This window comes from Scyliorhinus canicula, chromosome 8 (assembly GCF_902713615.1).
Source record: "Scyliorhinus canicula chromosome 8, sScyCan1.1, whole genome shotgun sequence".
Classification (NCBI taxonomy): domain Eukaryota; kingdom Metazoa; phylum Chordata; class Chondrichthyes; order Carcharhiniformes; family Scyliorhinidae; genus Scyliorhinus; species Scyliorhinus canicula.
In genome coordinates this window covers 129,910,232-129,923,563 of record NC_052153.1, presented here as the reverse complement: position 1 = coordinate 129,923,563, position 13,332 = coordinate 129,910,232, and the positions used below count along the sequence as shown (strand labels likewise).

General features: G+C 47.6%; 1 protein-coding gene across 1 annotated transcript; it reads right to left on the bottom strand.

Annotated features, from left to right (window-relative positions):
• Positions 1-888: 888 nt before the first annotated feature.
• LOC119969919 (probable G-protein coupled receptor 150) lies at positions 889-2,088 on the bottom strand. Its single transcript, XM_038803889.1, has one exon. The coding sequence runs from the start codon at positions 2,086-2,088 to the stop codon at positions 889-891; it is 1,200 nt and encodes a 399-aa protein (XP_038659817.1).
• Positions 2,089-13,332: the final 11,244 nt, after the last annotated feature.

Genomic DNA, 13,332 nt, shown 5'->3' with positions numbered 1-13,332 from the left:
ATCTGAAGTAGCAGGTTTATAATTCTGATCTGAACACTTTTCTTGCACTGTCGTAAATTGACATTTTTAAAGCATAGCTGAGGATAGTATCAAAACTCTCGTTATTTTAGGTGTTAGGGAATGCTTCAAAACAGGGTTTGTGAATATCTGGAAGCTGTAGCTAGTGAGGTGAATATTAAATTCAGCAGAGATTGGGCAGCACGGTAGCATTGTGGATAGCACAATCGCTTCACAGCTCCAGGGTCCCAGGTTCGATTCCGGCTTGGGTCACTGTCTGTGCGGAGTCTGCACATCCTCCCCGTGTGTGCGTGGGTTTCCTCCAGGTGCTTTGGTTTCCTCCCACAGTCCAAAGATGTGCAGGTTAGGTGGATTGGCCATGATAAATTGCCCTTAGTGTCCAAAATTGCCCTTAATGTTGGGTGGGGTTACTGGGTTATGGGGATAGGGTGGAGGTGTTGACCTTGGGTAGGGTGCTCTTTCCAAGAGCCGGTGCAGACTCGATGGGCTGAATGGCCTCCTTCTGCACTGTAAATTCTTTGACCGACTTTAATTGTACTGAAAATGAAAGATCTATTTGTTTAGAGAGGTTGTGAACGTGCCCACAGCAGCCGTGGCTAAATCAGGGGATTGAGTTTGCAGCCTTGGTGAAGTGAAAGACGAATGGATAACAAGCCAATCAATTAGAAAATCGATTAGGAAATCCTGTGGAGAGCAAAACTGTGTTGGACGGTTCATTCAAAGCTAAGCAGCAGTTTAATAATGAAAGGGTTATTCGAAGGCTTAATTATTTTATATTTCCGTAATATTCTGTAAAAAAGGTAACCAATGTATTTAAGAAAATGACGAACGCCTGCAGTGGACAGGAATGCCAAGTGGGTTGGCCGCGTTTCAGATAGATCCATCACAGGGAGCGAGTTCGCTGCTGGGGCACAGAGGGCCGGCGTGGATGGCGGTATCTGCTTCAGATGTGCTGGGGCTGGAATGCTCCACTCGTATCCCAACTGCACACAGCTCCCTATGGAATGTGTTCTCTCTGTAATCTCTCAGACAGGGGAAGCACGCATTCTTCTCCAGCCGCCTCAAGTAGGCATTGTTAGTCTTGAAGAACAGGTAGACATACGGATTGGCCGCACTATTGGAAAGCGCAAGGATTCCCAGGACCGCAATCACCTTGCTGTCTGCCTCAGTGATGGCCCCGAAGGCGACTTTCATCTCGATGATAAAATAAGGTAAGCCGCAGACTGTAAAGAGAATGGCAATCACCAGGGTCAGCTTCAGTGTCTTCACCTTAGCCCTTGGAATGGAGCTGTTAGTAGCGATAATTGGGAGTGGCCTCCTCCGCGCCTTTTGCTCAGCGTTTTTACTTGCTTCGCAGTTTTCAATGTGCTGCTCCTTCCTCCAAATGGTCCAGAGGATTCTCGCATACGCCACGCACAGGATGCAAAAGGGAGCAAAGAAAACAGTAATAGCTCCAAATATGATATACATCTGGAGGTGCCATGTGGGCAGGTGCCCAAAGGTGCTCAGGCATTTCTCTTTGCCTCCCTGTACCGACAGTTTGTACACAAAGGCTTGGGGGATGGAGAGCACAAAAGCACCGGCCCAAGATATGGCAGTCAGGAGGCTGGTGGGGAGAGGAGGCTCCAGTGGCTTCACTATTACCTGGTGCCTTTCCAATGCGATAAGCGCTGTGATGCTGGATGAAGCAATCAGCACAAAATCCTGCAAAACTTTGAAAACTCTGCACGCCAGATCTCCAGCCAGCCATTCATCTTCCAATACCTCCCAAATGAAGTGAGACAGCAGCGTCAGGATGGACACACACAGATCCGCCAGAGCCAGGTTCCTGAGGAGCAAATCAATTTTCCGCCTCCTGCTTTGGCTGCAGCCCGTCCTGTGCAGCACTGCCAGGTTTCCTAGCAAAGCCAGGGCGAAGAAGACCGTGGTGGAGATGATTCTGATCCGTCTGTTGTACAGCGGGAGCTGGAAAACTTCGCTCACATTACCTGCTGAATTCATACCCCAGGCATCCAGAGAAAAGTTTATTTCAGTTGGACTGACCCAGGTAATCGCGGTCTCCATCGACATCTTATTTCAGTTATCAATGTGTTTAGGTTGGAGGTGAAACGCCACCCTCCCGACGCTCGAACAGAAAGATTAGGAGCCCCAGATCATTAATCTCTGTGTTGAAACATCCAGATCTGTCACCCACGTCATCTGATGGCAGGTCCAGAGTAACACACTGATTGGTGTTAGGGAGAGAGGCTGACGTCTCTGCTTTCTTTCAATAGTCATTTCAGTCCAATACATATCTCTCAGAGCCTTTCAACAGCAACCCCTCTGACACCTCCATTTACTTGTTGCTGTAACCCATTGTCATAATAAATAGACTTGAACGGTCTCTTGAATTAAATGTTAAATTCTATTTAATATAAAGGTTCGAGTATGGACACGAGGTTATTGTTTTAGAAAGGTTCAACGTTTTAAAAAATATACTATGATTAACATTGTTCAATTTCTAAAATACAAAATATAAACACATTTACATACATCAATCATAAAAAACAAAAATAGAACAACCCCCATTAAACCTAAATCCCCCCCCCCCCACAACTAACAGTGATCAATCCCTTGAAATAAACTATATACAGCCAGCATTGCTGTTAGAATCCCTCGATTGCTCCCGTACTGATGTACTTAACTTTCTATTTGATTAAAAATGTATTTTATTCCAAACAAGTGCAAAACAGGGAAAAACAAAACACTCCACACAATCACAGTCCACAGTTTGTACAATTTTCTCCCCTTTTATACCCTCCCATACTGCCCCTGTGATGAACAATTCCTCAGACGTTGTCATGAAAACCCCCACTGCATCTCAAAGTCCTCCTCTGACCCTTCCACTCAAACCTAATCTTCACCAATCGGAAAAATTGTACAAGTCCCCCAATCAGGTCATCACTCCCGACAGCATATCCGACCTCAGCAAGATCCTTCATCGGCAATTAGGGAGGCGAAGGCAACAACAACAGCCCCCTTCCCCCCCCAACCAGTTCTGGCACTTCTGATACCCCAAAAATCACCACTGGCCTGACCTCTACCCCCAGAATACTGCTCCCAGTATCTGCCCAGCTTCTCGCAACCCCAGAATGTGTGCACATGATTTGCCGGCCCTCGCCCACACCTCCCACACTCATTGGTCACCCTTTGGAAGAACCCCACTCATCCTCGCCTGAGTCATATGTCTCCTATACACCACAGTCCCCAGCTTATTTTTCCCCCCCCAACTCCTCCCATTCATTCTTGATCCTCACCACACGCACCCCCTGCTCCCCAAACCACCCTTGTTTATATCCAATCCTACACTCCCCCAACTCATCCAGAAGCAGCAGTTGCTCCAGTAAAGTTTCTCCAGCTACCTGGGAAATGCCCTCCACTCTTTTCACGCAAAATTCCTCACCAGCATCTAACTAAATATATCTAAATCCCACCTCAGTGAATCAAACATCTCCTGCAACTCATCCAGACCTGCAAACTTCTCTTCCGAGTACAAGTTCCTCACCCTCTCCAGCCCTGCCTCCCTCCATTTCGTATACATTCCACCCATCTCTTCCGGCTTGAACCTGTGGCTCTAACACAGCGGTGTCAACACTGTCACCCCCTCCAACTTAAAGCGTCTCCTCAACTGATTCCACACCCTGACCATCGACTGGACCACCGGGTTCGCTGTATTCTTTCCCAGAGCCAACGGCAGCATAGCCGTTACCATAGCCCTCAGACTGGATCCCCTACAGGACTCCTCCTCCATCCTGTCTCACCCCTCCCACCATCATCGCCTCACCTTCTCCACATTTGCCGCTGAGTAATAGTGCAGCAGGTTCAGTAGTGCCAATCCACTTTCTGTCCCTGCCTCTGTAAGAGCCCTCTTTACCCTCCGCTCCTTCCCTGCCCTTAGGAACTCCGAGATCACTGTCTCCAAATTCCGAACAACATCCTTAGGTAGAAAGATCGGGAGGGTCTGGAAAGAAACAGGAACCTTGGCAGCACATTCATCTATGCCACCTGCACCCTCCCTGCCACTGTCGGGTGTCGCGTGTCCCATCTCTTTAAATCTCCCCTAAACTCCTAGACTACCGTTGTCAAATTCCACCTGTCCATCGTAGCCCATTCCCTCGTCACCTGAATCCCCAAGTGCCTGAACCTTTCCCAAGCTACCTTGAATGGCAACACCCCCAAATTGCCCCCCACCCCGCACCACCACATTCACCGGAAACTCCTCACTCTTCCCCACATTCAACTTATACCCAGAGAAGGCCCCAAATCTCTCCAATATTCTCATGATCCTACCCATTCTCACCAGCAGGTCTGACACAAACAGCAACAGGTCATCTGTGTATAACGACACCCGGTGCTCCCTGCTCCCCCTCACAATCCCCTGCCACTCCACAGACCCTGAAGGGCCGTTGCCAAATGCTGAATCACCAGTGCAAACAACTATGGCAACAACGGACAGCCCTGTTGCGTTCCTGAGCAGTTCAAAACTCCTCAAACTCATCTCATTTATACGTACACTTTCCACCGGGGATACATACAAACGACGCAGCCACGCCACAAACTTCAGGCCAAACCCAAAACAACCCCAAATTTCAAATAAGTACCTTCACTCCACCCGATCAAAGGCCTTCTCTGCATCCATAGAAACAATAACCTCCGGCACCCGCCCACCTGACAGAGTCATAACCACATTTAACTGCCTCCTGATGTTGCGAGAGAGCTGCCTGCCCTTTATAAAATCCGTTTGATCCTCAGCTACCACCAGCCTCCAACTCCTCCTCCCACCTTGCCTTAACCACATCCACCGACACCGAATCTTCTGAAAATCTTTGTCCATAAATACTCAAAATGCCCCTTCCTCCGACACCGCGAGCGAAAGAACCCTCCCCATTAGAGATGTTGACAGCGCTACGGGAAATGTCGGGAAAACCTGTTTCACAAAGTTACGAACTTGGCGATATCTGAATGAATTTGAACCTAAGAGCCCAAACCTTTCTGTCAATTCCTCCAGATTGGCAACCACTCCTCTAGAAACAAATCGCGCACTCTCTCCAATCCTTCCCATCCCTGTGGAGTCTAATCTTGCTGGCTCGAACAGATGGTTAACACAGATGGGGCCCAGCTTCAACACTGACCCCAATTTAAAAGGTTGTCAAAATTGTCCCCATATCTTAAAAGTGGAAACAACTACTGGATTTAACGAATACTTTGTGGGTGAGGACAGGAGCGGGATTGTCACGAAAGCCCCCAAACCAGACCCTCTACATGACCTTGATTCTCTCTGTACCCCGTAGCCCTGGATCACTACACTAACCCAACACCTTCTCTGCATTAGCTGCCCAATTACAAAAATCAGGTTTGGCAATACCAGGCCCCCCTAACCGTTTATCCTTTTGAAGAACTGCCCTGTGAATCCTCAAAGTATTGCCCACCCATATAAAGGATGACATCAACTTCTCGACCCTCCCAAAAAACGATTTGGGAAGGAAGACCAGTGGACACAAAAAATACAAAAATTGTGGCAGAATGGACCACTGGACCCTGCCCGTCAAGGTCCGTGGAAGGTTATCCCACCTTTGCAGGTCAGTCTTGACTCTACTTAACAGACTAGTTTATGAAGTCGAGTCTAATATCGAGCCACTTTGACCCCTAGATGCCTAAAACTAGATCTAGCGAAGCAAAATGGAAGAACCCCCAGGTTGGCTCCCCTTCCGGGGGGGGGGGGGGGGGGGGGGGGGGGGGGTTCACCGGAAAACACCCACTCTTCCAGATTTAATTTATATCTGGAAAAGAGGCCAAAGCACCTCAGTAGTTCCATTATATCACCCAGAGTGTTGACCGGGTCTGTCTTGTAAGGTGAAAGGTCATCAGCATACAGAGACATCCTATGTTCCACCTCTTTAATTATTCCCTTCCACTTACCCAAAGCCCTCAAAGCAATGGTTATAGTCTCTATCATCAATGCAAACAAGAAAGGAGACATAGGGCACTCCCGTCTTGTTTCCCTATTAAATTAAAGTACCCCAAACTCATGGTGTTGGTGACGTTCCTTGTCTATAGACAACAGGTCAAACTGAAGCTGCAGCTTCTTTCTGTTTCCCACGAGTTCTGTGGTTGGGTCATTCGAGTATCTGCAGTCCATTTCCAAAATGTTGTCCACCAACTTCTGGCGCTCCTCCCTAGTCTCCCTATCCATATATGTCTTGTGCGATGTGATCTCCCCTCTAAGCACCACTTTCAAGGCCTCCCACAGAATGGAAGGCAAGATCAACCATTCCCATTAAACCCCATGTACTCGTCTATAGCCTACAATATCTGTCCACAGAACCCCATGTCTGCTAATAACCCCACATCCAGCCTCCAGATTAGCTGCTTATTTCAAACCTAACCAATTCTACTTTCCATTGATTGTGAACCTGATATCATTTACATCCTTGACAAAGGACGACTCGAAACGTTAGCTCTTTTCTCTCCCTGCGATTTTCCACCATTTTCTCTTTGGTTTCAGATTCCAGCATCTGCAGTAATTTGCTTGTATTACTTACATCCCTAAGCACCCCTCCAGTTATAAAGCTCTCATGCACCATGAGTAAAGATAAAAATGATAAATCAATATAAAATTAATTCATATGTAAATACGCAAAAAAAGATTTCACCCTTGGATTCCCAATTGCATCCATTCTGTTCCATAACACAAACCATGAAGCTTTTTCAATTACCATTTCACTTTTTCAGAAATGGTAGTGTATTTGACTAAGTTTCGAAGTTGCTTATAACCTTTACATTACTATATAATGATTGCTAGTATACTGTCCCCAACTGATTAATTGCTCATGAATTGGTTGGTGGGCTAATGTGTGTCTTATACCTGGAAACATTATGCACTATTTAGATGGCCTACCTGTGGTTCCCTCCTCTTGGCGCCAATTATAATTATTGATAGTAGCAGTGTCAGTCATAGATCAAACACTAATGAGTGGAATATTTGTTTTTAGTCTTCCTCTGATGTTTAATACATGCTTTGAAAGTTTAAAGAAAATCAAGAGTTAAATCATTTAAGGGCCAATTAATACAGTACATATTTTCCTTTGTGAGTGAAGCAATATTAGTGGGAATCTTTAGCTCCAGTTGTGACTTATTGCCCTTGTTAACATTTAAACATGGATGTTGGTTTTCTCAGCACCGCACAATAATGTTGATAATAACTTCAAACTTTATTTGAACAGGCAATTAAGGTGTCTGAAATAATCTATCAAATCCTTTTGGATAAAAGCAAGAGGATTCACTGAGCTGTTCATCACTGACAGGTCTAGAATGCCAGAGGAAGATGTTGGGTTTTCATTCACCCTCAACATTTAATGTTAGTCATCAAGAGCCCCTGAAAGTGCAGATGAATGGCAAAGCACAATCTGTATTCCAGGCTCAAAAATTAGAAATACATAACCCCATGTCTGATAACAGGTGAGTGGTACATTTATCAGACAGTCATTTCTCCTTTTTCCATTTCACTTTATCTTGCATTTCTTCTTTTGGTTTGAGTTCTTTCATATTCCTTTCATCATTTTCTTTGTAATTTGTGTTTCACTTCCCCTTGTCTATCTTTTATTATCCTTGTTTGGCTTTTTACCTTTTTGCATGCACCAATGCAAGTTAGAATTTGCAGTTTGTCCTGACTTAAATTCTTGAATGTTGATGTTTATTGATGCTAGTGACGATTTTTAATGGTAATAGCAGAAAAGTGAGATATGCTGTGTTGTTGTAGTTACTATTGAACAAACAACAGCTATTATTACTGAAGTTTTAAAAAGTAAAGTTTTTATTTGCGGCCTTTCTTTGAGTGCTAACTCACCATTTGCCAACAATATCCATATCAATGTTGCATCTGCAAAAGGATTTAACTTCACTTCTTTTGTAGGTCACTGGCGGTCCTTTTCTCTTTATGTTAGTATATGCAATGTTTCATCTGAATTTCACTGGTGCTGGTTTTGCAAAGTTGATCTTACAAACTCACTGAGTTTTCACTTACTGTCAAAATATCTTGAGGCTGGTTCCGGTGGCGTCTGCAAGTGGAGTGGCTGCGTTTGCAAGAAGTTCCACGATATCGCGGTCTTTTTCGGGGGTTCTCCGCAAAGTCTTTGGGGGGGAAAAAATAAATAAACCTCTCCGGGTTCGGCCCTGCCTCCCTCGCCCTGTGACAGCATCAAAGCTTTGTTTCACGGAGCTGGGGGGTTGAAAAGGCGGGAGTGGAGAGACTGGTCCCAGTGGATTCAGCGGGGGTGGCTGCATGTGGAGGAGGAGCGGGGATCGTGACCTGTTTCCCCAAGAAGCATCCTGAAAGCTGAAGGCCTCAAAGACGATGAGCAGAAAAGAGAAAGGTTTTTTTCTGTTTTTACTCTCCTCTGAAAACTGGAAGGTAGCGGCGGGTCGGAGCCAAGTGGAGGCCGAGGCGGCAGGCCCGAAGCCAGGGCGCGATGTAGCAGAGATTTCCCACATCGGATGGCTCCCGCCTAGAATGTGGTAAGAAGACTGAGCCCGGTCCCAGGAAATTCTGGAGGTATACAAAAAAAAAGAAGGGAAAGAAGTTTTAAAGAAATTTGAGACTGAAGATGGAAGAGTGAGAAAAAGGAAAAATAATAAGCTGTTAAAGGATGCGAAAAGCAGCGTCGAGGAAAGGAGGAAACACGGGCTCGCCGTTGAATGAGAAGACGAGCAATAGTGCTGACAAGTTGGCGGAGGCCAGACCGCATGGTGGGGCCGCACTACCTACAGTGGAGAAGATGGCCGAGGTGATGATGGTGGAGCTGGAAAAGCAGTGTGCGAGGCACATGGAGGCTTTATAGAACATAGAACATAGAACAGTACAGCACAGAACAGGCCCTTCGGCCCTCAATGTTGTGCCGAGCCATGGTCACCCCACTTAAACCCACGTAACCCCGTAACCCAACAATCCCCCATTAACCTTACACTACGGGCAATTTAGCATGGCCAATCCACCTAACCCGCACATCTTTGGACTGTGGGAGGAAACCGGAGCACCCGGAGGAAACCCACGCACACACGGGGAGGACGTGCAGACTCCACACAGACAGTGACCCAGCCGGGAATCGAACCTGGGACCCTGGAGCTGTGAAGCATTGATGCTAACCACCATGCTACCGTGAGGCCCCAATTCTAGGCGGGAGCCATCCGATGTGGGAAATCTCTGCTACATCGCGCTTTGAGGAAGGAGATGGTGGTCATATTGAAGTCATTGGTGGAGGAGGCAATCGCCCCAGTGAGAGTAGCTGTGGCAAAGACATCGGCCGAGGTGAGAGAGCTGGGCAATAAGATGAAGGAAGTGGAGGAGGGCGCGTCGCAGCACAGCGACCAGCTCACCTCGATGGGGGATGAGCTACGAAGGGTGGTGGAGGCCAACAGAGGGCTCCGAGCAAAGCTTGAGGACTTGGAGAACCGCTCGAGATGGCACAATCTAAGAATTGTGGGCTTGCCTGAAGGGATAGAGGGTCCGAGGCCAACAGAGTACTTCACTAAGAAGTTGGCGGAGCTGATGGGGGAGGGGGAGAACCCCTCTCGATATGAACTGGACCGAGCTCATCGGTCGTTAAGGCCGAAGCCCAAAGTGAATGAGCCGCCAAGAGCGGTAATCATCTGTTTCCATAAGTACTGCATGAAGGGGAAGGTGTTAAGCTGGGAGAAGCAGAAGCGCGAGGTGCAGTGGGATGGTGCCTGAATTTGAATCTACCAGGACTTGACGATGGAGCTGGCAAAGAGACGAGTGGCGTTCGAATGAGTGAAGGCGGCACTGTACAAGAAGGGCGTGCGATTTGGTATGGTATACCCGGCGAAGCTGAGGGTGACGTACAATGCCAAAGACATTTATTTCGAGACAGCGGAGGCGGCTGAGGTGTTCGTGAGGGCAGAAGGCTTGGGACAGACGTGAGGAGCGGAGCTGGAAGAGAGAATGTGGACTGTCATTGGGGGCTGGAAAATGTACAAATGTTATAACTTTCTTTTTACTGACATGTACTGTAATTTACTTCTCTTCATATTGTTACTGAGTTCAAGTTATTAGTTGGATTGATTGGCAATCCGTGTTACGACGGTTATATCATAGTTTAGTGAATTGTATGGGTTGGATTGTTTTAATTTTTTCTTTCTCTGGGACTGGGTGGGAGGGCACGGTATAGCGTGGTGGGGGGAGCCACCTGCGCTAGTTAACTAAAGTCAGCTAGTGAACGGAGATGAGGTGAGAGGAGGGCTGCGGACATTGGAGCCTGGTTGGCAGGTTTTGCTGGCCCTACGAGGCGAGCAGGGTGGGGGGGTGGAGGGACTGACGCTGGGAGATGTTTTTTCGAGAGGAAATGTAGGGGGGCTTTTGAGAGGGGGAAGGAGTTAGATATTAATAATGGATAGGGGCGGGTCAGGCGCATGGGGCAGGACCCGGTGGTATGATGACGGTGGATAAGAAGGGTCGGGGGGGGGGGGGGGGGGTGACAGACCCCCAGTTAGGATAGTCACGTGGAACGTGAGGGGGTTAGGAGGTCCGGTCAAGAGATCAAGGGTGCTTGCGCATCTTAAAAGTTTCAAACCCAATGTAGCAATGCTGCAGGAGACTCACTTGAGGGTGAAGGACCAGGTAAGACTTAAAAAGGGCTGGGTGAGTCAGGTGTTTCACTCTGGACTTGACTGAAGGGCTCAAGGGGTAGCGGTAATGGTCAGCAAAAGAGTACGCTTCCAGATGGAGAAGGTGGTCGCAGATCAGCGGGGTAGATATGTGATAGTGACAGGTGATGCACTATCAGTGACGACGAGATGAGAGTAGAGTGTAATCGAGGCTTTATTATGCGGAATGTGTAGCCTCCCGCAGCTGGTGCCGAAATGGCTGCAGCTCGGCGAGCCCACATATTTATACTCCGCCTGTTGGGCAAGGCTAGCAGGCAGGGATCTACCCCTGTACCTCTACTACAGGGGCCTTATCGTAATACACCTCATATACGGTACATACAATACAACAGTGGTGACTACCACATTCACCCCCTGTTAAAAAAGAGTCCAGCAGGAGTGGTGGAATGCTATGTACATGTAGGCGTTTAACATTTTAGGAACAGTTCATAAATTCGGACGATCGGGCGCCTTGATCCGTCGTTGCAAGTGCCGCAGACTCGATGGTGATTCAGGCATCGGTTCGGTCGTCGGTGACTCCGGGAGCGTGTCGACCTCATCTTCATCCCCGGGTGGGACCAAAGGGAGGACGATCGTCCTGGAGCGGGGGCTGTGGTGGGGTGTCTGGGGGGAGGGAGAGTGGCGCCAGGACAGAGGGGGGGGTGTGTGGGGACCCAGCTGGTGCCAGGTCCCTGAGGGAGACCGTGTCTTGGCGGCCGTCGGGATAAGCTACGTAGGCGTACTGTGGGTTCGCGTGAAAAAGCTGTACCCTCTCAACCAATGGGTCCACCTTGTGGAGCTGCACCTGCTTACGGAGGAGAACAGATCCTGGAGCTGCCAGCCATGTTGGGAGCGAGACCCCAGGGTGGACTTCCTGAGGAAGGCAAAGAGACGTTTATGGGGAGTTTTGTTAGTCGCAGTGCAAAAGAGCGACCGAATGGAGTGGAGGGTGTCGGGGGGACCTCCTGCCAGCAGGAGGCCGGGAGATTTCTGGACGGTAGGGCGAGCTGGATGGCCCTCCAGACCGTCCCATTCTCCCGCTCCACCTGTCCGTTTCCCCAGGGGTTGTAGTTGGTCATCCTGCTCGAGGCAATGCCCCCGCTGAGCAGGTACTGACACAGCTCATCGCTCGTAAATGAGGATCCCCGGTCGCTGTGGACGTAGGCACGGAAACCGAACAGAGCGAAGATGGTGTTGAGGGCTTTGATGACGGTGGCACACATCATATAGGGGCATGAGACAGCGAAGGGGAATCTGGAATATTCGTCGACCAGGTTAAGAAAGTACGTGGTTCGATCGGTGGAGGGGAGGGGCCCTTTGAAGTCCACGCTGAGGCTTTCAAAGGGATGGGAGGCCTTCACCAGGGGGTCTAGGACAACTCATCGCCGCCAACTCATCGCCGCCGACTCATCGCCGCCGACTCAGCGCCAGCCCAACTCATCGCCAGCCCAACTCATCGCCAGCCCAACTCATCGCCAGCCCAACTCATCGCCAGCCCAACTCATCGCCAGCCCACAATAATAATAAAAACAAATACATAACAAGTAATTACCGACTAACTAGATCCACAAATTACTCAATTGCCAACGCAATGCCTCTTCATACATAACAAGTAATTACCGACTAACTAGATCCACAAGTTACTCAATTACCAACACACCTATTTGTCAACAAATAAATCTGCTCCTCCACACAACAAGTAATAACCGAACTAGATCCACAAATTACCTTAAGGACAGGAACTTCAATTTTATTTCTTCCAATTTTAAACCCTTTACTTCAATTTTAATTCTTCCAATTTTAAACCCTTTACAATGGAGCAAATTTTAAATCAGCGAGGCAAAGAGAAGTTTTCTCATAATGGATATTTGTTCATTTTTGATAAATTCAGTAAAACCGAAGGCGATTTGATGTTTTGGCGATGTGAACAGCTCAGCAGATGCAAAGCAAGAATTCACACAAGATTTGGAAACGTAGTGAAATTCATAAATACTCACACCCATGACTCTTCACCAATACGAATAGAAGTGGCAAGGACGACTACAAAAATTAAAACCCGAGCCGAAGAGACAATGGAAAACCCAAGTGTATTGAGTAATGACGTTTTGGCGAATGTTTCCCAAGCGGAACAAGGATCACTACCGTGTGCATCTGCTCTGAAGAAAACAATTCGACGGAAACGGAATCAAATTAGCGTCCCTCCGCCAGACCCAATTGACCTTCATCAGTTAGCAATCCCTGATGAATATGCGACCTACGAAACGGAGCCAAACCAGAAGGAAGTTTTTTTACTGAGAGACAGAATCTTGCTGTTTGGAAGGAGAAGTTGGTTGCAACAGTTGGCTTCATCAGAAGTTTGGTATGTAGATGGAACTTTTAAGATAGCTCCAAAGTTATTTTCTCAGTTTTATATTGTACTGGCTCAAAAATTCGGAGGTGTCATCCCAGTACTTTATGCTCTTTTACCTAACAAGCAAAAAGTTACATATTCAAGGTTATTTGAAAAGAAATTGAGCCCACCGTAAACCCGAAATCAATTGTATGTGATTTTGAACTCGCGGCATTTAGTGCAATCAAAGAAATATTTCCAAACGTAGAATTAAAAGGGTGCTTCTT